Below are 24,458 nucleotides of genomic sequence, written 5' to 3'. Positions count from 1 at the left end.
CTTATTTCTATTCTTCTGTCCTTTTCTCTCTCTTTTTTTCCAGCTTGTTTGTCAAGTCTTTTCTTTTTCTGGTTGTAGTAATTTGTTGATGTGCTGAATGTCTCTCAAGTCTCCTTCATACCACCAGTCCCTCTTCTCAAAATAAACTGCATCAGTGTAAATGTCATGCTTCCTCACAAGGTAACCATGCTTTTTCAGCAACTGGCACCGCTATACCGGAAGACTTCCATTTCTTTCCGCAAGAATCAAAGCAGCACAAAAATAAAACCAGAATGCTGCAGTCCTCTTCTGTCAAAGAAGTGTGCCAAGCATCTAACCTTGGAGTGCCATGTTACAGTCAAAATCCACGAAGCAAGCAAACAATTTCTACTAATTGTAGCCCCAAAGTTGGGGACATCCGAGGCTCTGGAGGAGAAGGTTCGCTTTTAGCAAGGGCACAGTCAGTAAGGCCACAGCAAAGTAAAGGAAACTTGGCTGATACAAAGAAATTACAACGGACTACAGTATCAGTGGAGAGTAAGGTGAGGGTTATCAAATCGTGCACCTCGCGCTTCACCGCTGGTGCTATTGCTTCTTCAAGTAAGGCTAAGCAGATAGTGTTCAAAATGGCTACCCAGACCAAGGCTACCGCCGCTTGCAGTCTTCGTAGGAAAGGTGCGGCAGGTGCTGCAGTCAGACGATCGACAAGGTCGAAGCAGACATGCAGAAAACAGCAAGGCCGGGGAAGGTACTCCGGAAAGAAGAATCGCAATCAGAACTACAATCACTCAAACTGTGGCATGGTTCGGTTGGTCACATTACCCCCTTCCCCGGTGGTACCCATGAAACTATACCCCTCGCTGAAATCTCCATACCACAAAAAGCTGCATTGTCAGGAAGAATTGGGGGTCTTTGAAGAATGGCTGCTGTACTCAGCGTCTACCCACTGGTTGAGGAGCAGAGGTATTGCTCTCCTGCATGGCACTGTTTCTGCTGCATCGTTAGATCTTACTGTTACAGTTGTGGCATGATCCCCCCCCCCCCCCCCCCCCCCACCAACGCATTTGCCTCTTATGATCTTTAGTAATGCTAATGCGTCACATTGAAATGTGACGTGTGTGGTTTGTTTTTTTCAAGTTCATCTCTTCCCCTTGTTTGGGGGAGAGAGGGATCTTTACTTCATCTTGGAATGTTGAGCGTTAACATTGTATGAATTTTTGTACTTCAGTGTGTGGATGCTTTTAAATCCGAAGACTGCTTTGATGGTACTTTGGCATGGTTATTAATGATGCAAGGTTGTTGAATTGAATGAATTCATAGGTTGCAATGCCTTGATCAAAGTTGATGCAGTTGCATTTTGATTTTTGCATGAACAAAAGAACCATTTGTATTGCCCCCAGTATTATGAACAAGAAAATCTCTGCCATCTGGAAATTTTGACTAGCCTGAGCAAGTTTGTATATGGGATATTCTGAGAATTGGATAACTAAATGGATTAATGCAGGTCGCAGTGGGGTCAAGTTTTGGTTCACTTGAATATTATTTTAAGAAGTAAGAGCAGCAGATATTTTCCTTTTGATTCATATATTATGAATAACAACAGATGAGTCGTGTAAGCATTTGCTTTTCTTGTTGGTAATTTTTTTTTAATCTTTTGGCATATTCTGTCGGGTGCCGTAACATTAGTGATAAATGATTTTTTCAACATCCAAGCCTTTTCACAATCCAGTGCACTCTCGTTGACAACAATTTAAGGAGAACAAAACAAAAGAGGAAAAAGCAGCAGCTTGTATCATTACAAATGTTTCTCTAAAAACTAAAGAAAAAGTTGTATCTTTTGATTTTCAGCTCGTCGTGTGTTGGAGCCCCTGGCTAAAGCAGCAGACCCGGAACCACGCAAGCTGACTGACAGAGAGCAGAGAAAACTGAGAGCTCAGGAGGAAGACACGCTGAGGGAGCTTCGCATCTTCCTGCGTGATATCCTGTCCAAGCTTGGCAGGGAGAAGAAGTTAAGCATCTTCACAAAGCCAGTGGACACAGAGGAGGTACTGGGCTGCCTTCTTTGTTTTCAACCTACATTACATATCAAAGAGAACAAAAGTTTTCTGTCCTCGTATTCGGTGACGTTTGATGGCAGTGATAAAAGAATTTGTATTAGGTTATTAATTATATATTGTTGGGGGGAAACCCCCCCAGAGCAAAATAAAACTTTAGCTAAGTGATGTGTGGTAAGAAGAAAACAATTCAGCACAGTTCTGTTTGTAATGATGCAAGGTGAAGTAATGATGAAAGGTAAAGATCTTGAAAATTCACAGCTACATAAAACTATCACTAAAATATAAAGATGGACGATAGTTTGATACACCATGGAGACGATAACCATAACAAAAAGTGAATAAACAATAAAAGCTGTTTGACTGCTTTAACATTGAATTCCTTCTGCCTTTTGCAGGTGCCCGACTACACGGAGATCATCAAGAATCCCATGGACCTGAGCACCATGATGGCCAACATCGACCTGCACAAGTACAATACTGCCAGTGCCTTCCTCGACGACATCTTCCTGATCTGCAGCAACGCCCTGGAGTACAACCCTGACCACGGCCCCACGGGTGTGTATTTACTTTATTGACTCTCCAGAGTAAGGAATGAACAGTGTTAGGCCGTCCGTACACACAAAAAAATAACGTTTAGGTTATCTCAGATGTTTTTGAAGCAAGAGCTTTGAAACTTAGCACATTTCTAGGGTTTGATGATCTACCGACATGACACCAGTTTGGTAGACCCTCGTCAAAGTTTTGGGTCACAGATGGGTCATGTTCGATTCCTAAAAACCAAACATTGAGGATTTTTTTGTTTTTGAAGCTAGAGCCTCCTAATTTCACACACTTGTAGGTATTGATGATTTTAAAACATGACACAAATTTGGTTTGAGAACATGATTCACTACTAAACATATCCACTGAGCTAACAAGATAAGTCTCCACTTCATCAAAATATGATGTCATTGTTTGATTTGAGCTCACAGCTTAGTGTCTGCGGTGATTTAGTCTTGGCCAGAGTAGGGGTGATGATATCATGCTATGACATCATTGTGTGAGAAAAAAGGTTACTCAAGCATGTGAGGACATATTTTTGTTGTGTTGGTCAGCCAAGTATCAATCCTGTCAATTTGGATTCAACTGGGTCCAAAAAAAATTGTTATGGTTTTGTTTGTGTTTGTTATTTTCTTTTTCTCTCTCAAAATTCCACTGTAATGGGACATGACAAAGGGGTGTGGTATAAAGCATTTGCTTTTCTTGTTATTTCTGTTAGTCGTCTGTACAGATTTAGCATGATTTGTCGTTTGGGACGTGCAGATCGTGCAATCCGCCACCGTGCCTGTGCTCTGCGGGACATGGCTCAAGCCTTGTTGAGGGACGAGCTGGATCCAGAATTTGAGCGTCTGTGTCAGGAGATAACTGAGTCCAGGAAACGCAGGGGTGAGTTGGACAGCAGTTTCACAGTTAATTACATAGACACACTTATCCTTCACATGTTTGGACGAGGACTGGGAGTATGCTTTGACATCACATACATATACAGTATTGCAATACTTTTTTGTTTTAATAACTAATCACACTTAAAACCATGTATTAGGTGCTTTTGAATTAAACTGCTTTCTTTCAGAACCCTTGGCCATAGTCCAAGTCAACCAAAAAATCATGTATATAACAGTAAATGAGATGATAATTTGTGTGCTTTGTTTCTCTTTAGGTGTGGATTCATCCCAAACTGCTCCTGCTTTCTACCGCACGCGGCCACTGGGTGCTGGTTTTGGTGCCGGAGAGGAGCCTGCAGACCAACCCATCCCAGAGGGCTGTCGCTACAGTCGACGTGTGCGAGGTCTGGAAGCCGATCAGACTCTCCCCCTGGAAGCTGTAGAGAAAACGACACAGGTGGAGAAAACTCTCCTCAAGGTTAACAAAGAGTCGCCAGAGAAAGAAGGAGAGTCTGAGGACATCCAAGGACAAGCAGCTCTGCCAACTGAAGACGGCCAGAAATCAGACACAGCTGAGCAGTCGCTTGATGATTCCATGGAAATGGCAGAGGCCAAAGACGTTGTGGCTGATATATCAGACTGTAAATGCCCCAGCTCCTCTACCAAAGGGCCTAGCCCGGTGCATTCAGGGAAAACCTCCAAAGGCAGCAGCGACAGCAAACTCAGCTCGGCTGCCAAGCGGGCCAGCATTAGGAAGAAGTGTCCGTGGCTGGCCACCCGGCGACGACGTCGCTTCCAGTCCACTCCCAGCAACCGCGCCTACCTGTCGCCGTCCCAAAGCCACGACAGGAACAGCCAGTCTGATGGCGAACAAGACTGGGGTGACGAGTCTATGGACAGGGGGCACAGCCCTACCGCCAAACCAAATGACGTGTGGGAAACGGGTCACAGAAGTCACCGTGAATACTCACCCGTATCTGCAGCCAACCCTGCTAATGTCAGCGTCGCCATCAGCACCCGAACTCGCAGCAGCCTAGACACCATTCCCGCCATCCAAGATTCCAGCTCTGCGGATTGCAGCAAACCAAAGGCAGCAGCAACGAATAGCCCAGCTGGCGCGGAAGACGCTACCAAGCCTGTGAAGGCTGTTGCCGCTCGTAGCTTGGACGTGGACCTGATGGTGGTGGCTATTGACAGCGGTCTGGGCAGCGAGAGTAATGGAGATTCCAGGGACAGCCTGGATCACAACAACAGCAGCAGCAACCGAGCTGCGGCACAAGTAGGTGGCTTTCCTCTTGTTAGTCAACCAACTGTGATAATGTAGGAACTAAGTTATGTTTTGAGTGTATGTGTGCACAGTAGGTGGCTTTCCTCTTGTTAGTCAACCAACTGTGATAATGTAGGAACTAAATTGTGTATTTTGTGTACTATAGATGTTCTGTCTAACTTTAGTTTACGTCTTCTTTGTTCTTGGTCGTAACTGCTTCTTGATGCATATTAAATTAGAATCCCACTGCCAAGTGTTTAATACTAAATGTGAAGCAACTGTATGATTTTGTTTGTAGAGTTAAATGTAAGGTTCAATCCGTTTAGACACGCATAATAATATCAGTGTACCAATTTCAATGTTCAGGTTGATGGTGAAAACAGAGTAGCGGGCGAAGAGGAGACAGGAGCTTCTACATCAACAGCAGGTGAGTTTCTTTGCAGTGCAGTATTTTTTTCTGGGGTAAAGGCCAATACATATGTTGTATAATTTATAAGCACTAAAATCTTATATACTTTGCAGTGTCATTGCATTGTTCTCTTTTTGGCTCACGAGTAACAAGTGTAAAAAAAAACAACTTAACATTGAGGTTTTCTCAGTTGTTTTGAAACTAGAGCTTTGAAATTAGACACGCTTCTATAGTTGGATAATCTCCAGACATGAGCCAAGTCTGGTTGACCCGCATCAAATTTCAAGGTGAAAGTTCTGGTCATAAAATGGAAAATTCTGATTTGTTGACCCTTAACAAACTTCAAGGTCACAGTGGGGCCAAGTGAGGGTCAAACAATGAAAAGCTTTTATTTTCTTTACTTTTGATGCTAGATCTTTGAAACTTCATAGACTTCCAAGGGTTTTATGATCTCTAGACATGAGTTGGGTTGATCATGGCAAATTTGAAGGTCGCAATGGGATCAAGTTTGGGTCGATAAGATTGAAATTATCATTTTCGAGATCATTTGAGCAGATGATATGCCTTATTCATATTACTTATGACAAAGGCAAGTTCTACTTGTATGAGAATTTCCTTTTCCTGTTATGTTCAATTCATTTCAATATGATTTCTCAGTTCATTTCACAATCCACTCGAACCTCTGCATCCCATTAACTCACTGAGCAGTGACTTTTCTCGTTCCCAAAGGCGGCCCCTCCTTCGCTCGAACTCGGGCGCGCACACAGAACCCCCTGCAGCTGAGGGCTTTGGCGGCCTTGGAGGAAGAGTCACGGGTGGTCCGTGTAGACAAGGAACGCCTGAGTCGACTACTGGAGACTGTGGTGGAGAGAACCCAAGGCTTCAACGTTGAGAAGCTGCAGCATATGTACAGCATCCTCAGCTGCTCCATCTATTCCCATCGTCGTCACGCCGACAAAACGCAGCTGCTTCAGGTATGTATGTGCTGCTTGCTGGTGAAGGCTGACCTGTTTAGCCTTACTATTAGTATTTTGGAGTAATTTATAACAATTTTGGGGGAAAAAATACTCCATTTGAGTCAAGACTACGATTTTTAAATGTGCTTCAAATTAGATTTGTGTTGCTAATATTGGCGTTTGTAACCACTGGGTTACTATTTTAGGAGTATACAGGTCTGTGAAGGCAGAAATTAGTGAAGGGAGTGGAAGACAATACAATGAGCAAGAAAGACAGCAAAGATTGGATAACTAAATGTATCAATACAAAAGCAGAAGAACTATGGTGACTGCGCGTGAGAGCAATAAATGAAAAGATAAACAAATACTGTACCCAAACAAAGAAGACTATTTGTATGAATACAAGTATCTGTTGTTTGCATCAATACAAGTCCCATTAGGATCAAGTTAAGGTCAACAACTAGGAAATCCATGTTCTCTTGAACATTATTTTATGAAGCTAGAACAGGACATATTTTCTTTTCGGATTCATATAAAGCATACCACAGATGGTGAGCATTTGCTTTTTGAAGTATTGTATTTTTTTCTGTTAGTGATAGTTGTTTTCTTGTTTTTAATTGTGCAGGAGATGGAAGACACTGTGCAGACGTTTTGCTGAGAGCCGTAGTGTCAACAGGGATACATAGACTTTTGCACACAAATCCTGGGCGGAGCCTCCGCTCATACCATGCGTCTGATCTCGTGGTGCTTGCCAACTACTGCCACCCATTGTCAGGGTTTTTTGTCCCTTTCTTGTCCTTCTCTCTTCGTTTTTTCTTTTGTCTTCAGTCACTTAATGGCCTTTTTGGCACTAGGCTGTCAGGGATGTGAGAGAAAGTGGATGTTTTTTCTTTACTCATTCATAATCCCAAGTTTTGTATGCATTTTGTCTATTTTGCAAGAACTATTTATTACACTGACTTTGTGTCTGTGTGCGCGTGTATGCAGTGCGCGTGTGTGTGATGAGAGATAGAAGGAACTTGGGTTTATTTGCACATGTTTAGGTTTATTCAACTTACATATATTGATAATAAAATGTCACATATTTATAGATACATATACTTCAGCCTTCTGTTTTTTCATGTATTGTGAGATTGTTGGTTACGTCTAGTATTAGATAACGTAGTTATTGTGGCCAGTCGTTCCATAATAATTAGGACAGTTCATTCGATCTGTTATAGTCTGTGCACTTCAGTCTAAAATGAAATGGGATACTTGCTAGCTGGTTAATTTGTTGGTGACTTTTTACAGTTGACCGTTTACGATAAACGTATATATGAAAAGCTTGTATATTTTTACAAGAATCATTGGGACCTAAATACTACCCCATCACCTCCCTCAAAATAATGAAGACTGGAAATCAAAGACTGTATACTTAAATACTTTTCTTTTTCTTCAATGAAGACTTTACCAGTTGACCTCATGACTCACAGCTGACTGTACTCGTTAAGGTAATTAGGAAACTCTGCACCTCACCCCTTATACATGTACTGATTACTTACAATACTTGTTGGATGTGTTGATATAAGATATGTATCCACTGAACTTGCTGTTTTGCAGTGCAACGAATAAACCATGTGTGTTGAATTTACTGATGGTGTCATCATTTGTGAGTTATTTAGCCCCTTATGCTCGTGCATACCATTCTCCAAAAAGAATGTTCATTAAATTCTATCAAGTTCAGCTCAGTGTGAATACTTCTTGACTTCCAAAACAGACCTCTAACAAAACAGTCTCTGGTAACTTGATTGTGAAGACAGTTGGCTTGTTTGGTAACCTTGAAAGTCACAGTTTTGACCATGAACAAGTGTTCACATTCAAAACAGCCGATGTCAGGTTTACCTGTGAAATCATGCGATTCTTACTGATTGTTGACTGTCAGTGTCGGGTCAATCAGTTTAAAACCGTGCTTACAGTTAATGTACATTCTTGAGTTTGTCTGAATGAAAATAAAAGATGTTTGTGGATTAAGACATGAAGATCTGTGCATGTGTTCAACATCACTTTCACAATTTTATTGTGATTACAAAAATATTTACAATAACGAGTCGAATTGAACAAAAGATGTTTATACATCCTGTATATGTTCTTATGGTGATTTTTGTCTTTTTTTCATATGCTGATTTTGTATGTGAAGATTTGTTGCATAAGCATTAAGCCACTTGGGACCAATACTGCTCAAATGTACAGGACTCAACTTGCATGTGAAATGCTGTTAATTTGTGTATGTGGAAATTTCGTAGCATATACAGCTTTTTCCTGAAAATGTGGAGAATAAAATCATCTGGTATGAACATGATTTCATATAATTTTACTTATACAGATTACATTCTTAACATTCTCATTAAAATATTGTTGAGAAATAATGCTCAGAAAGTGGCATCACACCATGGCCATTCATTATTGGAGCTTTGAATCAACCATCATGGTAATGTTGATGCATGTTGAGAATCAACAGTTCACAATAAATAATCTACGTGAACACATTTGATGTCAACAGTATACTCACTAACTCAGGGATAATTTTTTTTCTTACATAGATACATTTTCCTTAGCTCTCTTGTTGTCAAGTGCGATTTCAATAGCCTGTGTTTGTGGTCTTGCCCCTGGCGAAAAAAAAATAATGTTGTTCGTGTAAATATCATGTGCTTCTTACTGGTAAATTGTACTTGATTCAGATGGTCTTATCGTCCCATTTTCACAACCAAAGCTACAAAGAGAAGCTGCTGTCATTGTATGCGATAACTATTGACTGCGGCTTTAGTCTAATATTGTGACACTTTCATTCTTTTTTTCGTGCAAGTATTTTTCATGTTGATTCTGACAAGTCTTTCCTGTTGTGATTATGGTCTACACATTTATTTAGCAAGTGGTATTGAGGTTAGCTAGGAAAACGTTTATCAATAGGAGAAAAAAAACATTTGAATGTCATCACACAATACTACCTTATCAGGAGGAGAAAAACAGAGTTGAATGTCATCACACAATATACTATGTGTGAATGTTTCCATGTGTTTGTGTACGATAGTGTTTGCTGCATCAGCGAGTTTGAGAGGAGAAAAGGTGTTATCCTCATATCCATCTACCATCAGCCTTTCCCCAGAAAGAGGCAGCACTATCCTAATGTGTATCAGTAATATCAAATAGTTGATGCTCAGGTAACTCTATACGACCAATGCCAGAATTTGCAGCATAATGTTAAGTTTATTTACACCAGTGAACGACAACAAACTGGTACCTTAGAAGTTGCTGTCAAACATCTATGCACACTGATCATAAATGGCATAAGAAAGTGATCACAAATGTGAGAACAAACTCAATTCCCTCTTGGAAATTGCACAATAAGATATTGTTTGTTGTCTTGTATGCTTACAAGTGATATTGTGATGTTAATTTTTTTGTACGACTGTCACCATGATTGTAGAAGGCTGAGGTTTGTAACTTTGTCAAATAAATGTGCAGAATCAAGTAGACAAGTGTCTGAGATGCATTTATTGACCTGTGTGCGTAACATTGATATATTTTCAATAACCCACATGTGTGTGTGCACACCCACAGATATGTGTTACTGTGTGTTTCATCAGTTTATTTGCCAGCATGATGATCAGCAGAAACAAACATACAACTCAGAACTGCAAGCCTAACACACACACACGCTCACAAAAATACATTTTCAGATTGTTGGTATGTATTTATTTACATGAAAAAGGAGTTGTTCAGAGTCACACACATCGACACATGCACTCCATTGATATTCAGATGTTTTGTTCTCATGTCTGACATAAATCAGCATCAGTCACACTACATGTACACACCCTTTCTCTCAGTATTTGGAATAAATGTATCGGGTAGGGATGTTATGCCCGTTTTCGCTCACAAACAAAGTTAAGTCATATTAAGCACATCACAAGAAGACAAGAACGCAAAAAATTGTAGAGGTTATCAGAAATGTAAACTGTTCCCAACTTGGAAAATGCAAATCCAGTCATTCCTTTGAACAGTTCACAGACACTGAAATGCATACAAGTGATGTACACAGGGAAAAAACTTGCCCCGTCATGGTGTAAATAACTTGATCCGTATATGGTGACTTATTGAAGGCATGGTCTTCTCACCTCGGGTAACGCTCCACGATCATGGCATGACCCTGCAAAAGATGATTTCAAACAGTTTCCATTCAACATGATTATTAACGACTCAATTTTGAGATTAATGTAACCATTAACATAATTCCACAACAGATTTGTCCAAAAAAACATGGCTGGAAATAGCCACTGAACACCTATTCCTAGCAACGAGGTGCAATCGCCAAGTCAAAAAGTGAACTCGCACCGATCATTCTCATAGTTTTTCACATTTGTGTCTACTCATATTCTCTGTACTTTGGTTGACAAAACATCGACAAGAGAGGTAAAGATCTGATAAACAAAAGGAAGTAAGCGCTCTAAACGCATACAACAGGTAACAGAGTAAGCGAAACTTATGCGGAACCAGTCTCCTGGCACATGAGAGAATAAGCATTGAAATGAACAAGCAACTTTCATCCTAAAATAAATAGGAATAAAGTAGAAGAAAGAAACTGACCAAACCACCAGCAGCACAAGCAGCCACGAGTGCAAACTGTCCGTTCTCGTTGTGAAGTCTGTTGGCGGCGGTGGTGACAAGACGAACGCCAGTAGCACCAAAGGGATGTCCCAGTGACAGTGAGCCTCCCCACAGGTTCAGCTTATCCATAGGTGGAGCGCCAGCCTTTCAACCACAAACATTTACAGTACACGTTAAACAGATGTGAAGAAAGTTTCCCCCTCAATCAACCACATTATAATTTTATCATGAAATATTGTGCAGCAGTTTCATCTCAAATGCAGTACCCCCCTTTTAAGACCTCCAAAAATCTGAAAAAAATCAGGTCTTTAAAAGGAGGGAGTCTTAAAATGGAGGTATATTTACAGAGGCTATGAACAGAAAATCAAAGTCTCAAAAAGGAGTGTCTTGAATTAGGGGGTCTTAATAGGGGGGTTCCACTGTACCAAGGACGTACACTTTTAACTCACAAAATGCAATATTTGTATGCAGAGAATTTACCACTCACCTTGCCTTTACGTCCCATCATGTTAGTTCCAAACCAGTCCGAGTCAAGCGCTTTCATGTTGGCCAGAATTTGACCCTTGAAAGAAAAAAACAAACAGAAAGATTAATTTCAACGCATATTAAAAGCAAAATGCATAATTTGCATTGGTGTTATACCTCTCAGCTCTAGAAAGGATTTTCACTGCTTTCTCCATCAAATAAAATTTTCACTCCAAGAGCTTCTGGCGCAAGTACTGTACTACAGAGAAAGACAGAAAGGGTTTAAAAGTGCGCTAAAAAATCACACATTACTGTTTTATTTATCTTCCCTCAGATGAAAGACTAAATTGTGAACAGAAGAAGTAAACTTACAGCAAATGCCTCGTGATACTCAAAGACGCTGACATCAGAAAGGGTTAGTCCAGCCTTGTCTAGGATGCGTGGTGTGGCATAAGCAGGTCTGCAAAAACAGGAATTAGTCAATATCATTCAAGTCTATGACGGGCGCTGTGGCGGGGTGGTAAGACGTCGGCCTCTTAATCGGAAGGTCGAGGGTTCAAATCCCGGCCGCGGCCGCCTGGTGGGTTAAGTGTGGAGATTTTTCCGATCTCCCAGGTCAACTTATGTGCAGACCTGCTAGTGGCTTATCCCCCTTCGTGTGTACACGCAAGCACAAGACCAAGTGCGCACGGAAAAGATCCTGTAATCCATGTCAGAGTTCGGTGGGTTATAGAAACACAAAAATACCCAGCATGCTTCCTCCGAAAGCGGCGTATGGCTGCCTTAATTCTTTTCTTTCTTTATTTGGTGTTTAACGTCGTTTTCAACCACGAAGGGTTATATCGCGACGGGGGCTGCCTTAATGGCGGGGTAAAAACGGTCATACACGTAAAATTCCACTCGTGCAAGAACACGAGTGTACGTGGGAGTTTCAGCCCACGAACGCAGAAGAAGAAGATTTAAGTCTATAGTATTGTCTCTAAACGAAAGTGATGAGTTGTCCGTCCCTGCCATAGCCCGCGGCGCTGTCGGCGGGTAGTTCCGGTTGTTTTGTTTACGTCCAAAATGGCTGAACGAGAGAAGAAGATAAGTAGTGGAGGGAAACGTTACTGTGTCTGATGTTCAAACTACGTGGGTAAAGAAGTTGAAGGGCGGATTGTCATGCGGTTCCATTTTGCAAACACAAACCGGAACTACCTGCTGTTCCAGGGGTGCAACTCTGTCTGACTATCGCGTTAGTTTCGAGACAGTGCTATAACAACTGTTCACCCGAATTTATTCTTCTAACATGAAAAATACAAAACCAAATTAAGGCATGCTTATCCATTCACAAACTGTGTGAACTTCATTTATTGCACACATCGTCCTTTCAAAGCAGGACTCTTTTGTTTCAGTGACCTTCCATTGTTGTTGAGAACTCAACTTCCCCACATTCTCATTGTTTACATGTATGCTGTTGGGTTGTCTAAGTGAAGACGAAGCACACTTTTCCACCCATTGTTTAATTGTATGGACAATAAAATATCTTACAAATTATCTTATGTCTCACGCTGACCCAAGACGAAGCACACTTTTCCACCCATTGTTTAATTGTATGGACAATAAAATATCTTACAAATTATCTTATGTCTCACGCTGACCCAAGACGAAGCACACTTTTCCACCCATTGTTTAACAGTATGGACAATAAAATATCTTACAAATTATCTTATGTCTCACGCTGACCCAAGACGAAGCACACTTTTCCATCCATTGTTTAATTGTATCTTTCTTTCTTTATTTGGTGTTTAACGTCGTTTTCAACCACGAAGGTTATATCGCGACGAGGGAAAGGGGGGAGATGGGATAGGGGAAAGGGGGGAGATGGGATAGAGCCACCTGTCAAGTGCTTCTTGTTCACAAAAGCACCAATCAAAAAATTGCTCCAGGGGCCTGCAACGTAGCACAATACATGACCCTACTGGGAGAATGCAAGTTTCCAGCACAAAGGACCAAACACCTCCCACACACCGCCCGACCAAAATCTTTACAAACACTGACTACACCCTATACAAGAACCACTCAACAAGGGCAAAAGGAGAAACAGAATCCGTTAGTCGCCTCCTACGACATGCGGGGTGCAGAGAAATAAGGATGTGGAAAAGAAGACTTTTGGTAAGTGAAATAAAGGTGATGGATCCAGTCAGGTAGAAATAAGACAACAAGAAAAGAATTGGAAAACTGCAGGGAATAGTAGGAAGAGTTTTCTTGGAAGGAAATTTAGGTGAAAGGACTGGTAAGGCAGAAATGACAAAAGAAGAGAAGTAAAGGGGTGGGGTAGCTCTGTTTAAACGCTCCCGCCACGTGAAGGCGACCCCATGGGAGCGTTTAATTGTATGGACAATAAAATATCTTACAAATTATCTTATGTCTCATGCTGACCCATGACTGAATATGGCTTGATAATACAATTATGCAAGCAATTCCAATATCTTTTGATGTCTATCACGACTTTCCAAACTCTCCTGGGTAGGCTGCAAGGTAAGAATCAGTGGACATGGATAATACATCCCATACACACCGAGTTTTTACATCTGAAATATATTTTGTTCAGAGATAAAACATCAAACATTCAATACACTGAACACAGAGCAGGACTAGCAACTGACGCCAACAGCAACTGGTCAGTAGAAAGATAAGAAACCAATCATCCAAAACAGCCCCCCCCCCCCCCCCAGCCCATTTAAGACCCTCCAATTCAAGACTCCTTCCCTTTTAAGACCTTGTTTTCCAACTTTTTGTTCAAAAACCATACATTTTGCCCCATTTTAAGGCCCCCTCCTTTTTAAGACCTGATTTTCTCTGATTTTTGGAGGTCTTAAAAGGGGGGTTCACTGTACACTGAACACTGAGCTGGACAAGTAACTGACCCCAGCAGCAACTCGTCCTTAGGATCCTGCGCAACGTAGATAAAGTCTCTGAGGTAGGCCAGGGGCTTGTATCCCATTGCCAGCGCCTTCTCTTCAGACATGATCAAGCAGGCAGAGGCACCATCCGTCTGGGAACACATGCATCAAGGTTGTTATATTTGTTGGAGCATTTCGGTAAAGATCCTTAATTCTACAGTTAAACTAGTGGTAAAATCACTCTCAAGCGGAGTTTTTGATGAACGACAACAGTAACCAAGTCAATCATGCTTTTAATTACAGAAGGGATTCATCAATTTTCAAAGGCACAAACTGTATACTGCAAAGAACATCCAGTTCAAAAATGAGTTCAACACACATTTTCTGAATTATAAACTGAACAAAAAATGTGTGTCTCAGAGAAAATTCCATTAATGTATTGTATACAAATTGCTGACAAATTGCCACAATCACAAACACACTAGTAGACAAGAGAAGTACTGTCACAAAAAAATATTTACCAAGAAGGAGGCATTAGCTGCTGTGACAGTGCCGTGTGGTTTGATGAAGGCAGGTTTCAGTTTACCCATGGCCTCCATTGACGAGACTCGAATGCCATTGTCCTTCTCTACAGGGTTAGCAACTCCTGCAAAAAGAAACAAGCATCACTTACCAAAAAGAATCCCCAAAATAAAAGTTAAACAAAACAGATTTCAGGTCATAAATTAATAAGAAGGGGCGATTAATAAGTGTTCATTATTATCATTATTCTTTTTATCATTATCATAAGCTGAACTACATACCCTGCGAAAACGTTTACATCAAAGCATAAGCACATTATAATCATTCAGGATAAGTAAAACTCTAAAAAAAAATCTGTTTCTTTGGTCTTCAACCCTGCAGCTTCAAATATATTGAGAAGAAGACCAAGGAGGAAGAGGGAGAGGGGGGGGGGGGGCACGGCTGTTCCTGGCTTGTTTTTCAGGCCAGCGATGGGGAGTGGTAAAAATAGCCAGCGGCGCGATATCACTGCTTGCAGACTGTTAGCAGGCACTACCAAAGACTTTGTCTGCGCATCGCCGTTTGCGTTGTGCTGCGAGGCATATCAGCGCAGTTCAACGTTGCCAGAGACCAAAGAAGCGCTTTACTCTAGCTCGCAGCGGCGGCTTACTGGAGGAATGTTCATTATCTGTGCTCGTCTGCCAGCAGACCACAGGCACACCCAATAAAGTTCGGACTTGTACTGGCAGAGCGCGTATGCAAATTCTTGTAGGCGTACATAGACGCAGCATAACATATACAGACAATAACGCCCACAACACTTCAACAGCATATGAATGGAATACAAACAAATCCGCAAATCGCGCACAGTACACCAGTTAAAAAAATAAGGATTACCAAAACGGCGTGCAGAAACTACACTGACTCGGAGAGGAGAAACATTTATCACACGATGTGGATAGCAAACATTAAAATAAAACAGACAAGTCAAGCATAAAATAAACACAAATACCGAAAACACAATAAACAAGGGTGAAACAAACAATAAGAGATGTTTGCCGACAGTCAGTGTGTGTGTGCGTGGTTTGTGCGTCAGCGGTGCATGTGTGTGCAGGCGCGTGTGCGTGCGTACGTTCTTGCCTGCGTGCGTTTGAATGAGAAAGAAGAGAGAGAGAGAGGATTGAAGAATGAGGCCACGGTATCTGTCACATGAATATAGACACACACATCTGGCATGAAACACTGACTCACCGAAAGCCGAGTTCCGTTATTCTGTAACTACGCGTACGGGAAGTCAAAGGCTACTCCATCCTGGTTAGGTAATCCAATTGATAGAATCCGTGTATTAAACACTGGCACACAACCATTAGAGGGTCTCGATTGTCTGCTCCTCTGCTCCAACCAATACTAGTGTCAGTTCTCTGATGATTTTAAGTCATTTTCTGAGGGGATAACACTTGCCTTAGAGGGCCTGTTTTGGCGAACTCACAGCAAACAGAACAGTCAGTAACTTTCAAAGAAGGGTCAAATGGTGTCCAAAGATGTTTTGCACTTTCAATTTGGACGATGGCTGCCTGGAGACTAACTTCAGACGGGTTGTCAGACGATCTGAGCTTTGTCAATCGAGTACAACATTTGGAACAGAAAGTCCATGAGAAAAAAATCGGCATTCGTTTCTTCTGCGATGTTTAGGCCGTAAAACCTTGCTAGATCCGACTCATACTTTATGCACAATTTGCTGGGTTAGAGTCGTACTTTCTCTTCGATCTTTCTCCACATATTCTGCAGAGAGCTTGGAGTCTCTCAAAGTGAAGGCTTTCTCATGCGCCTGTGAAGCCATACTCACAGTACTCCAGCTACGAGAAATGTGGGAAGCGACACACAAGCCAATAAATACAAGCAGTTTGAACGTCCAGGAAATAAAACACACAATTTCACTTCTGTGTGATTGAACTTTCACTAACACAATAAAATCCAAAGTTTGAAGGTAACTGAAAGTGGGGTTTGGCCGCCGGGTAACATTTTATAACAATACACATCGCAGATATGTCCACATCGAACTATAAGTACTAGTATCAAAAAGAGAAACAACACCTGATTACATCCTCATACAAATAAAACACAAGGCAGAGCGTGCCCCATTTCCCTTCTGTTGGATAGAAATACCATTCACTCAATGAAATCCAAAGTTTGAAGGTAATTCAAACTTGATTGTTGACGCAGGGTAACATTTTTTAACACCACACATCGTTGATATGTCCAAGTCATATTATGAGTAAAAAAATCAGAAAGAGAGAAGTAACACCAAACCACATCCTCCTAGAAAAAAACACAATGGAGAGCGTGCCCCATTTCTCTTTTACTTCAAGGAACAACCATTCAGAGACAAAATTCCAGAGTATGAACACAAACACATCTTGCAGTCCAGAGCAAAGATGATTTAAACACACCAAATTGTGAAAAAACACGCACAGCACTTCCCCGGACACACGCACGCAAGAAGGAAATAAGAGGGAAAGTTCTCAGATAGGGCTGGGCTGAGGTGTTAGGTTACAGCCTGCAGCTGGAAGCAGTAAGGGCTCGGTGCTATACTTTGCGCGGTCTGCCTGGACAGCTAAAGCAGCAAAAAAGGGGCCATTGGAACAGCCGTGGGGGGGGGGGGGGGGGGGGGGGGGGGGGGGGCAACAGAGACAGACAGCTGAGGATAGAAAAAGGGAAAAAGGTACACAAAACACCAATGCAATGAAACGAGAAGCTAAAACATATTTGACTGAGGGGCCCAGCAAGACATGCTTTTGCTTGAGTTCATGTCCTAGTTGCATATTTTCAATTGTTTCATGAATGTATTTTGAATAAAATGTTGTTTAAACCAACAGGACAAGCAACCCACCAGGTACTTTGTAGACAAGTCGGTCAGTGAGCAGGCCTTTCTCTGATGCATCATGGGCCAGCGTGTGAGATCTCAGGGCAAATTCATCCTGCACGAACACAGAGAAATGGGAATTCATCTTAAGATACCCTATTCCCCATGCAAATACTAACCCAAATATAACAGAAGAACAATGGCGTGAGAGTGATAAACTAGCAACATTTAACAAGCCCATTTGCTTACTATCAACAGCCTTCATTTTTAACAGAAGTAATATTAGCTTTCTCTATTTTTCAGTTGGACATCTGATAATCAGCGAACACCAATGAATTTGTTTTTGTTACAAGTTGGTGTGACATGTGTTACAGTTTAGGGGTCTGTAAGTGAAATCCCTCTCACTGACAGCAGTCTGTTACATGTTGCAGATAACAGAAAATAATCTCTGCAGGAAATACATTATTTGGTTTTGAGCATAAAGTTCCTGCTGCAGACCTGGGAACCCCTGTTTGGCACTTTGAGTATTCTCAAACAAACTTGGTGTATTTTCAAAAAAATGAGCGTACTTCACACAGCGTTTGCACATCCATGATTAAAACATGCCTCATGCGCGTCCGTCACACCGTTAATTAAGTTTACCTATACATTTAAAACAAATGCTTTTTTCAATTTTTACTGACAAAAACTGTACCGTATTTGACGGACTACAAGCCGCGACTTTAAAAAAAAAAATCGCATTGCGGCTTATAAAAAGATGCGGCTAAAACGTTACCTAAACTTGAATATCATTCACCTAATGGAAGTCGCTGCGGATTTTCATTTCGCTCGATTAGCGATTACCGGTACTTTATTAGCTCTCTACTCAAGACTCGGCGCTTTTCTTTCTTTCGCGAATCTTCGTTTGTCAACAAGTCGTCGTGACAAGCGTACAGAGAAACACCGGATGTATCAGGATCTCACGCGCGCGAGATTTCGGTTTTTTGTGTCTCGCGATAGTTGGAGGAGCGAGAGCCGCCATGTTGTGTTTTCGTCTGCTCGAAATGTGCGCAAAAGTCGTAAATCATCCCAAAAAAGCTTATTCCGGGCGGGACTCCATGTGTGTGTTGGTTACAAATTGTGTGTGTGTGATATTTTTCTTCAAACTTTTTCACTTTTCTTCTTTGTTTCACTTGTTTATTCTCGGAGCCGATTTCGCCAAATACCGTACTTTCGTTTGCCTGGTTGTTTTGATTGATTGACACGATCCGATTATATTTTTTTCGACGGCGGCTAATATAGTGACGTAATCATGTACCAAAATACTGGATCGGCTTCAGGATGGGCTTGTGAAGAAAAGTAGTCTAGGAATTTTTGTCGTCGTATTTTTTTCCCACTGACCGTACTGAGCGTATTCTCGACAATCATGCGTACAAAATACGGCGAAATCGTATGGGTTCCCAGGTCTGCTGCTGCTACAAAAGTGCAGAGAAATTTGCACAGGAGCAGAGCCTAGAATTACAACAGGTTACACGGGGTTACCAGGAAGAATCTGCGTTGGGGCTGAGGATTGGCAACACCAGTGCAACTACTCTATTTACGCATGAATGTTCACCTGCTCTTGTCTTGTGACGTTGAAGGCGGCAGCAAGTCTGTCTCCAGAATGACCCATGCTCTCGTTGGTGGAAAATTCAGCCACTGCAGGTAACTGCAAGGAACAAAAATAATAAATCTTTGCCCTATTCCATAGTCACAGCAACACAACGTTTCAACATTTTCTTATTCCTTCCTAGCCAACTTTAGTACACTTTTTCCCAAAGCAACATTAATTTTTATCATAAAGTATGGAACAAATATTAACATCTTTCGCAAATCCAGAAGGTGGGGGTATATAGCTCAGTGATTAACGCAGGTAGACTTAAAAACATGCAATGGTCACAAAATACCATTACTATACACTTTCCCAAGCAAGAATGGGCTGGATGTTTTCCTACAGTCCCCCCCCCCCCCCCCCCCCCCCCCCAAAACAAATTTTTTTTATTAACCAAATATCAAATCCCAAAACCTTCCGTAAAAATGTCCTCCAAGTACTTTTTTAAATTTCTGATGTCTCATTCTAAGCGTCCAGCAGCATAAATGAAACCAACCTCAGGGACAAGAGCAGACGGACTCAGCATCTGACTAACAAGCTGCAGACGAGCAGGCACTGTTTTGGCCTTGTTCATCGACAGCATCAGTTTGCGCATCTTGCGGCTGTGGCGGATGGGCACGTCAGACATGAACTCTACACCACCGGCAATGATGGAATCAGCCTGGCCACTGGCAATCAGCCCTATACCTGCAATGGAACACCGTAATGTAGAATTGTTGTTGTAAATTTCAAGGCAAGGTTAATTATTGAATGGTAATAAAAGTTTAAATAAATCAGAGGAAATACTTTTGCTTGTTCTTAGGTTCATTTATTAGTCCTAGATGTGTGCTTAAAACACACACAGCAGAAATAGAAGAACAGGAGTCAGGAGGACTTCTTTCTGCATGGAAATGTAAATCTGCGCGGAGGCACATGCAGTTTAACCAGACTAAAATCAGTATACATGTAGCTGTAGATCAGCTCTGTTGACCAAAAATAAGAGATGAACTTAATACTAATGCCCTGATCGAAGTGTTGCTAACATTTCAGCCACAATAAACAAACAAAAAGCCTGAGTCCCTTACCTGTGGTAATAGCTTGGTTGGAAGAAATGCAAGCTTGTGTGACTGTGTGGGCCGGAACTCTGTTGGAAATGCCTGCGCCCAAAGAAGCCTGAGAGTACACAACACAAATGATACTGATGAACATTTGTTCTGAAGAGTGTACAAAAACACACTACTTAAGATAACAAGATAACTATCACATGAAAGGAAGTCTGCATACTTCTAAGTGTATATCAGATATGCCGTCTCGTTCAAACTTGAAAGTATGATGTGTGAAAAGATGTCGAACACACACTTGTTTTCCTATAACACTTAAAACAAATAAAACACCATACAATTCATGTGACAAGTCTTTCTATCATCATCTTAAATGCCCTGAATATATATCTATCTATATACACTGTAAATGACAACTGAAATTTACTATACCTCTCGAGCAACATTGCTTGTCTTCACCTCCTGAATCACAGTCCCGTAAATAACATACTCCACAGCGTCTGGAACAGAAGCAAAAATGAGAATGCAAATAAAACTACATGCTGCATAGCTCACTTTACTTTTTGCAAAACATAGTTGAAAATGGCAACTGGCAGTTTTCCTTTCTCATTTCACTTTTCCTCGCTTCAGGCCCTGCATCACCATTCATACCACTTTTTGTGAAACAAGGCTGTCTCTTAGTTTAATTTAAAAGCTGCGAAATACATAACTTACAAGAATCTACTAATAACAATAAACTTTTTTTTTTAACAAACAACTGTGTATTCAGTCTAAATAATTACTGGTAATTCAAATGCTTCTGAAGAAATATGGAATTTTTAACTAAAAGATATCAAACCCCTTACCTTTTGGCAAGCCAGTTCTCTTCATCAACCCCCTAGGGAAAAAAAATGCAAAGCACGTCACAACCGATCTAATAATGCATAAATTGAACAGATTTAACAGATGGTTTTTAAAGAGATAACAAAGATAAAACTATAGGATCGCACACACACACAACTTGAACATGCCTTGACATTTTTTTGTGTCTGCGGTTGTCTTTTTCCTATTCTCATCATTGCATCACACAGGAAAAGTAGGGACCCTGACAATGTTTCTTTTCAAACCATTTTTCTGACCTTTCTGAATAATGAATTTAGTAAAAGAGAAAGTTTTTTAAACTATGAATTTATGGAGAAATTGATACTTATAGAGTTAAGTAAATTCATGTACAAAACCAAAGTAACAAAGAGGAGATAGAAGAGGCATGAAAAGCTGACAATAGAAGTAATAACTGTATCTAGCTACACTCTTCACATACAGCACTTTGAAAACACCCGCACAACAGATTATAAAACTACTTTATTGACTTTGAGGCAGACAGATGATATAACTAATGTATTGACTGTAAGGCTGACAGATTCTGAAACTTGTTTACTCACTGTAAGGCTGTGCGGGCCAGGTCATGTGGCATCAAGTTTTTGTATGTCGTTCCAGACTGCAGGAAAGGTGTGCGTACACCATCCACCAACACAATGTTGCGGACATTTTGTTTCTTGGCTGATTTTGTCGCTGTTATGCCAGGGGAAGAACAGACAGTATATTAATTAGTTACATTCTAAACTTGTTCAATTGGTCTCAGTAATTGCTCATTCCCACAGTGGTAACTGTCAGTCTAAGATAGTAAAGGAATACATCCTGTTCTGCTTTATTGGTCTTTAACTAGTTTTAAAAATGTCACCTTAAATGGATTTGCAACCGGCAAATATTTGTCTTCTATGCCATCAATATTCTCTTATCAGGAGTAAAACATGAAATACTGATTATTAAGGTGTGCATACGGTTTAAAAGTCTTTCTCCTACATTTCTAACAGTAAACTAAATCAGGCAGACCCAATTAAACAAAAGTAAGACTAGCATTGCCACATCGCCCAGCGTCAACTGAGGACACAGTGAAAAGGCACTTTTTTTTCACTTTGAGTGAAAAATAATTGGCATAATTGATGTTTGTGAGTCACAAATTATGTATCAAATGAAAAAGGAATGAATAAAGAAATGATTCAAAACCAAAGTTTACTGTATGAAATTAATAAAAGATGTGGTTTGGAATATTTTGAGTGTGAAAGTGCGTGTTCGTCTTCACTGCCTCTCGCGGCCATTTTCGCGTCACTCTTTGCAGACGACCAGTTCATTTCAAACTGCTGGGAGTACCGTAATTTTCATTGGAGGGCTGTGATATTTTGCAACCAATCAGAGAAAGCTTTACATCTTTCGCATACAGAAAACCGCGACCCACCGGAAGCTACATCTCCGTCAGCATGACGGTGAATATTACTCGTGTGAGTTTCACTAAAATTTGGTCTGAAAACTTCCATCGGCATACACGGTTCAAATGCAGTTTATAAAACATTAACTTCTGTTTCATTTAAGCCAAAAATCAAAAGAATCGAGTGAGAAATGACTTATTCCCAACGATTATGCTGCGCAAAACTGGACCCGAAAAATGCGAAACTCGGCCGATCAAAAGCCTGAAAAGGTTGCGATCTCGGCTCGCTCAAAGCAAAGTGATTTCGAACTAAAATGTTCATATCTCGCGAACTACTGCACCGATTTAAATAAAACAAATTGCTATGTGCTCAGAATTTTGATCTCTTTAAAATGGTGTGTTTCTTGTCATTCAACCATTAATTTCAAAATTTCATGTTATTGCCACAGCTATCAGTCTATGTCCCATGTATTTAGCTACTAGCTTTGTCCTCAAATGACGCCCAACATTTCTCAACTAAAATGACCATATCTCGAGAACTACTGCACCGATTTAAATAAAACAAATTGTTATGTGCTCAGAATTTTTATCTCTTTAAAATGGTGTGTTTTTTGTCATTCAACCATTAATATAAAAATTTCATGTGTCATTGCTAGTAAGACTCACACAAAACTTACTGACAGAATGAGCTAAAAAGTGAATGTGTTATTATAGGTTCATTGTAAACTCCCAAAACACTCCCTCCTCCCTTGATTCTACTCAAACTACCAACAAAATTAACTTCATGTAAGTAGCAGTGTCCCATAGCTTGTTTAAAATAGTAAAACTGAACCCTGAGCAAATCACTGAAATATGTATAATTTAACCCCCCATCTGTTACAAATGATACCACTTTCTGCAAAGCATGTTTGAAAAGATACAATGTTGCAAGAGCTGTACCTGGCTGAGCATTTGCATTCTGAATGGATGATGAGCTGACACACCTCACACCATCTGAAAGTTGTCAGAAATACATTGATCATGACCACAATGAGAACAATCATCTTTTGTATGTCTCTCTCACAGTCACAGCCACACATACAGTGATACACACACAGGTCTCTCTCTCCAGGGGAATTCCTATAAGTAACAAAATGTGTATTATAGGCACATGCAGACTTTACAAAAGAAGCTCTTAGAGTACAATCATTGAAAAAATGTACACTTTTTTTAGGTTGCTTCCTGGCATAAGTCTTCCTTACACAGCTCAAACAGAAGGCTTTGTCAAATGATTTAGTGCATTTGTGCATTAAGTTACAATGTGGAACAAGGGCAGCTCAGGCATCAGCAATAAGTCCTTGAAGGGGTTATTCATGGGCAAGGACTTTGGACCTCATTACCTGAATGTTCGCTAGTTTGAAAAGGACAATTGTCTTCGAGAAAAACAGAAGCTCAAGTCAAGGGTCAAAGTCCGAACTAAAAATAAGGCTGTAATATTCCACTATCACATCAAAAGGAACCTAAACACCTTGGCTTTTCATTGTCATGAATGAAAACATCAACAGAAATACGACTTCTCAATTGAATAGAGGTGCATATAGCAAAAGTTTCAGTGAGAACGATTCCTATCGTAAGTATTTATCGTGACATCCTGCAGGGCACTTGCTCGTGAAACTGAAATTCGTCGTCTGCTGTGCCACGAAAACACCGGTTTACAAGTGCAACGACAGATTGGTACATTGGATATCCTTCAGAATCAAAGAGCTGCAAGAAATAAACTCAAATGGAATTCATGGCATGAAAAACAATACCCCGTGCTTTGAACTTACTGCTGAAAACCGGAGACCGGGACAAGTACAGGTTCCTGCAGACAAGAGCCGCCATTTTCGTTGCTTGATGCCGAAATCTCGTGAAAGTCATGTGATGTTTAGGCCAGAAAAATAAAGTAGTAGGTGTCGGATTGTGAAATGAGAAACAACCTCATTGGTTTACGTAGTTTATCACGTAAAATAGAGTGTTCTTAATTAGAGCAATGAGTATGCACTAGACACTTGTTTGAAGTAATCAAGTCCCTTTCTACTTGGTGCTCTTGTCGAATATGTTTACCGGTAAAC

The 24,458-nt window shown here is 40.8% G+C and overlaps 2 protein-coding genes across 3 annotated transcripts in view; one reads left to right on the top strand and one right to left on the bottom strand.

Moving 5' to 3' along the window:
• Window positions 1-24,458, top strand: part of LOC138966298 (uncharacterized) — a 77,623-nt gene that overhangs the window by 29,753 nt on the left and 23,412 nt on the right. The window contains exons 19-25 of the mRNA XM_070338473.1: window positions 199-942; window positions 1,828-2,024; window positions 2,432-2,591; window positions 3,339-3,461; window positions 3,736-4,739; window positions 5,094-5,154; window positions 5,845-6,110. Coding sequence (XP_070194574.1) covers window positions 199-942; window positions 1,828-2,024; window positions 2,432-2,591; window positions 3,339-3,461; window positions 3,736-4,739; window positions 5,094-5,154; window positions 5,845-6,110 — 2,555 coding nt within the window. The remainder of the gene's footprint in view (window positions 1-198; window positions 943-1,827; window positions 2,025-2,431; window positions 2,592-3,338; window positions 3,462-3,735; window positions 4,740-5,093; window positions 5,155-5,844; window positions 6,111-24,458) is intronic.
• Window positions 9,802-24,271, bottom strand: LOC138966420 (trifunctional enzyme subunit beta, mitochondrial-like). 2 transcript variants are annotated; one of them, XM_070338655.1, is made up of 15 exons: window positions 24,174-24,271; window positions 23,305-23,358; window positions 21,542-21,671; window positions 20,966-20,997; window positions 20,553-20,620; window positions 20,145-20,232; window positions 19,577-19,767; window positions 19,045-19,137; window positions 17,478-17,565; window positions 14,608-14,732; window positions 14,111-14,238; window positions 11,574-11,661; window positions 11,224-11,298; window positions 10,716-10,880; window positions 9,802-10,278 (listed from the first exon to the last, which is right to left on the bottom strand). In XM_070338655.1, exons 1-15 carry the CDS (start codon window positions 24,262-24,264, stop codon window positions 10,243-10,245), a joined length of 1,452 nt encoding a protein of 483 aa, XP_070194756.1. In that variant the 5' UTR covers window positions 24,265-24,271; the 3' UTR covers window positions 9,802-10,242. The 2 variants fall into 2 exon arrangements, with proteins under 2 accessions (XP_070194756.1, XP_070194755.1); XM_070338654.1 differs by having other exon boundaries at window positions 24,156-24,243.

The sequence above is a fragment of the Littorina saxatilis genome, linkage group LG5 (assembly GCF_037325665.1).
Source record: "Littorina saxatilis isolate snail1 linkage group LG5, US_GU_Lsax_2.0, whole genome shotgun sequence".
Lineage (NCBI taxonomy): Eukaryota > Metazoa > Mollusca > Gastropoda > Littorinimorpha > Littorinidae > Littorina > Littorina saxatilis.
Note: the sequence above shows the minus strand (reverse complement) of the source record. Positions and strands in the feature narration are given on the sequence as shown.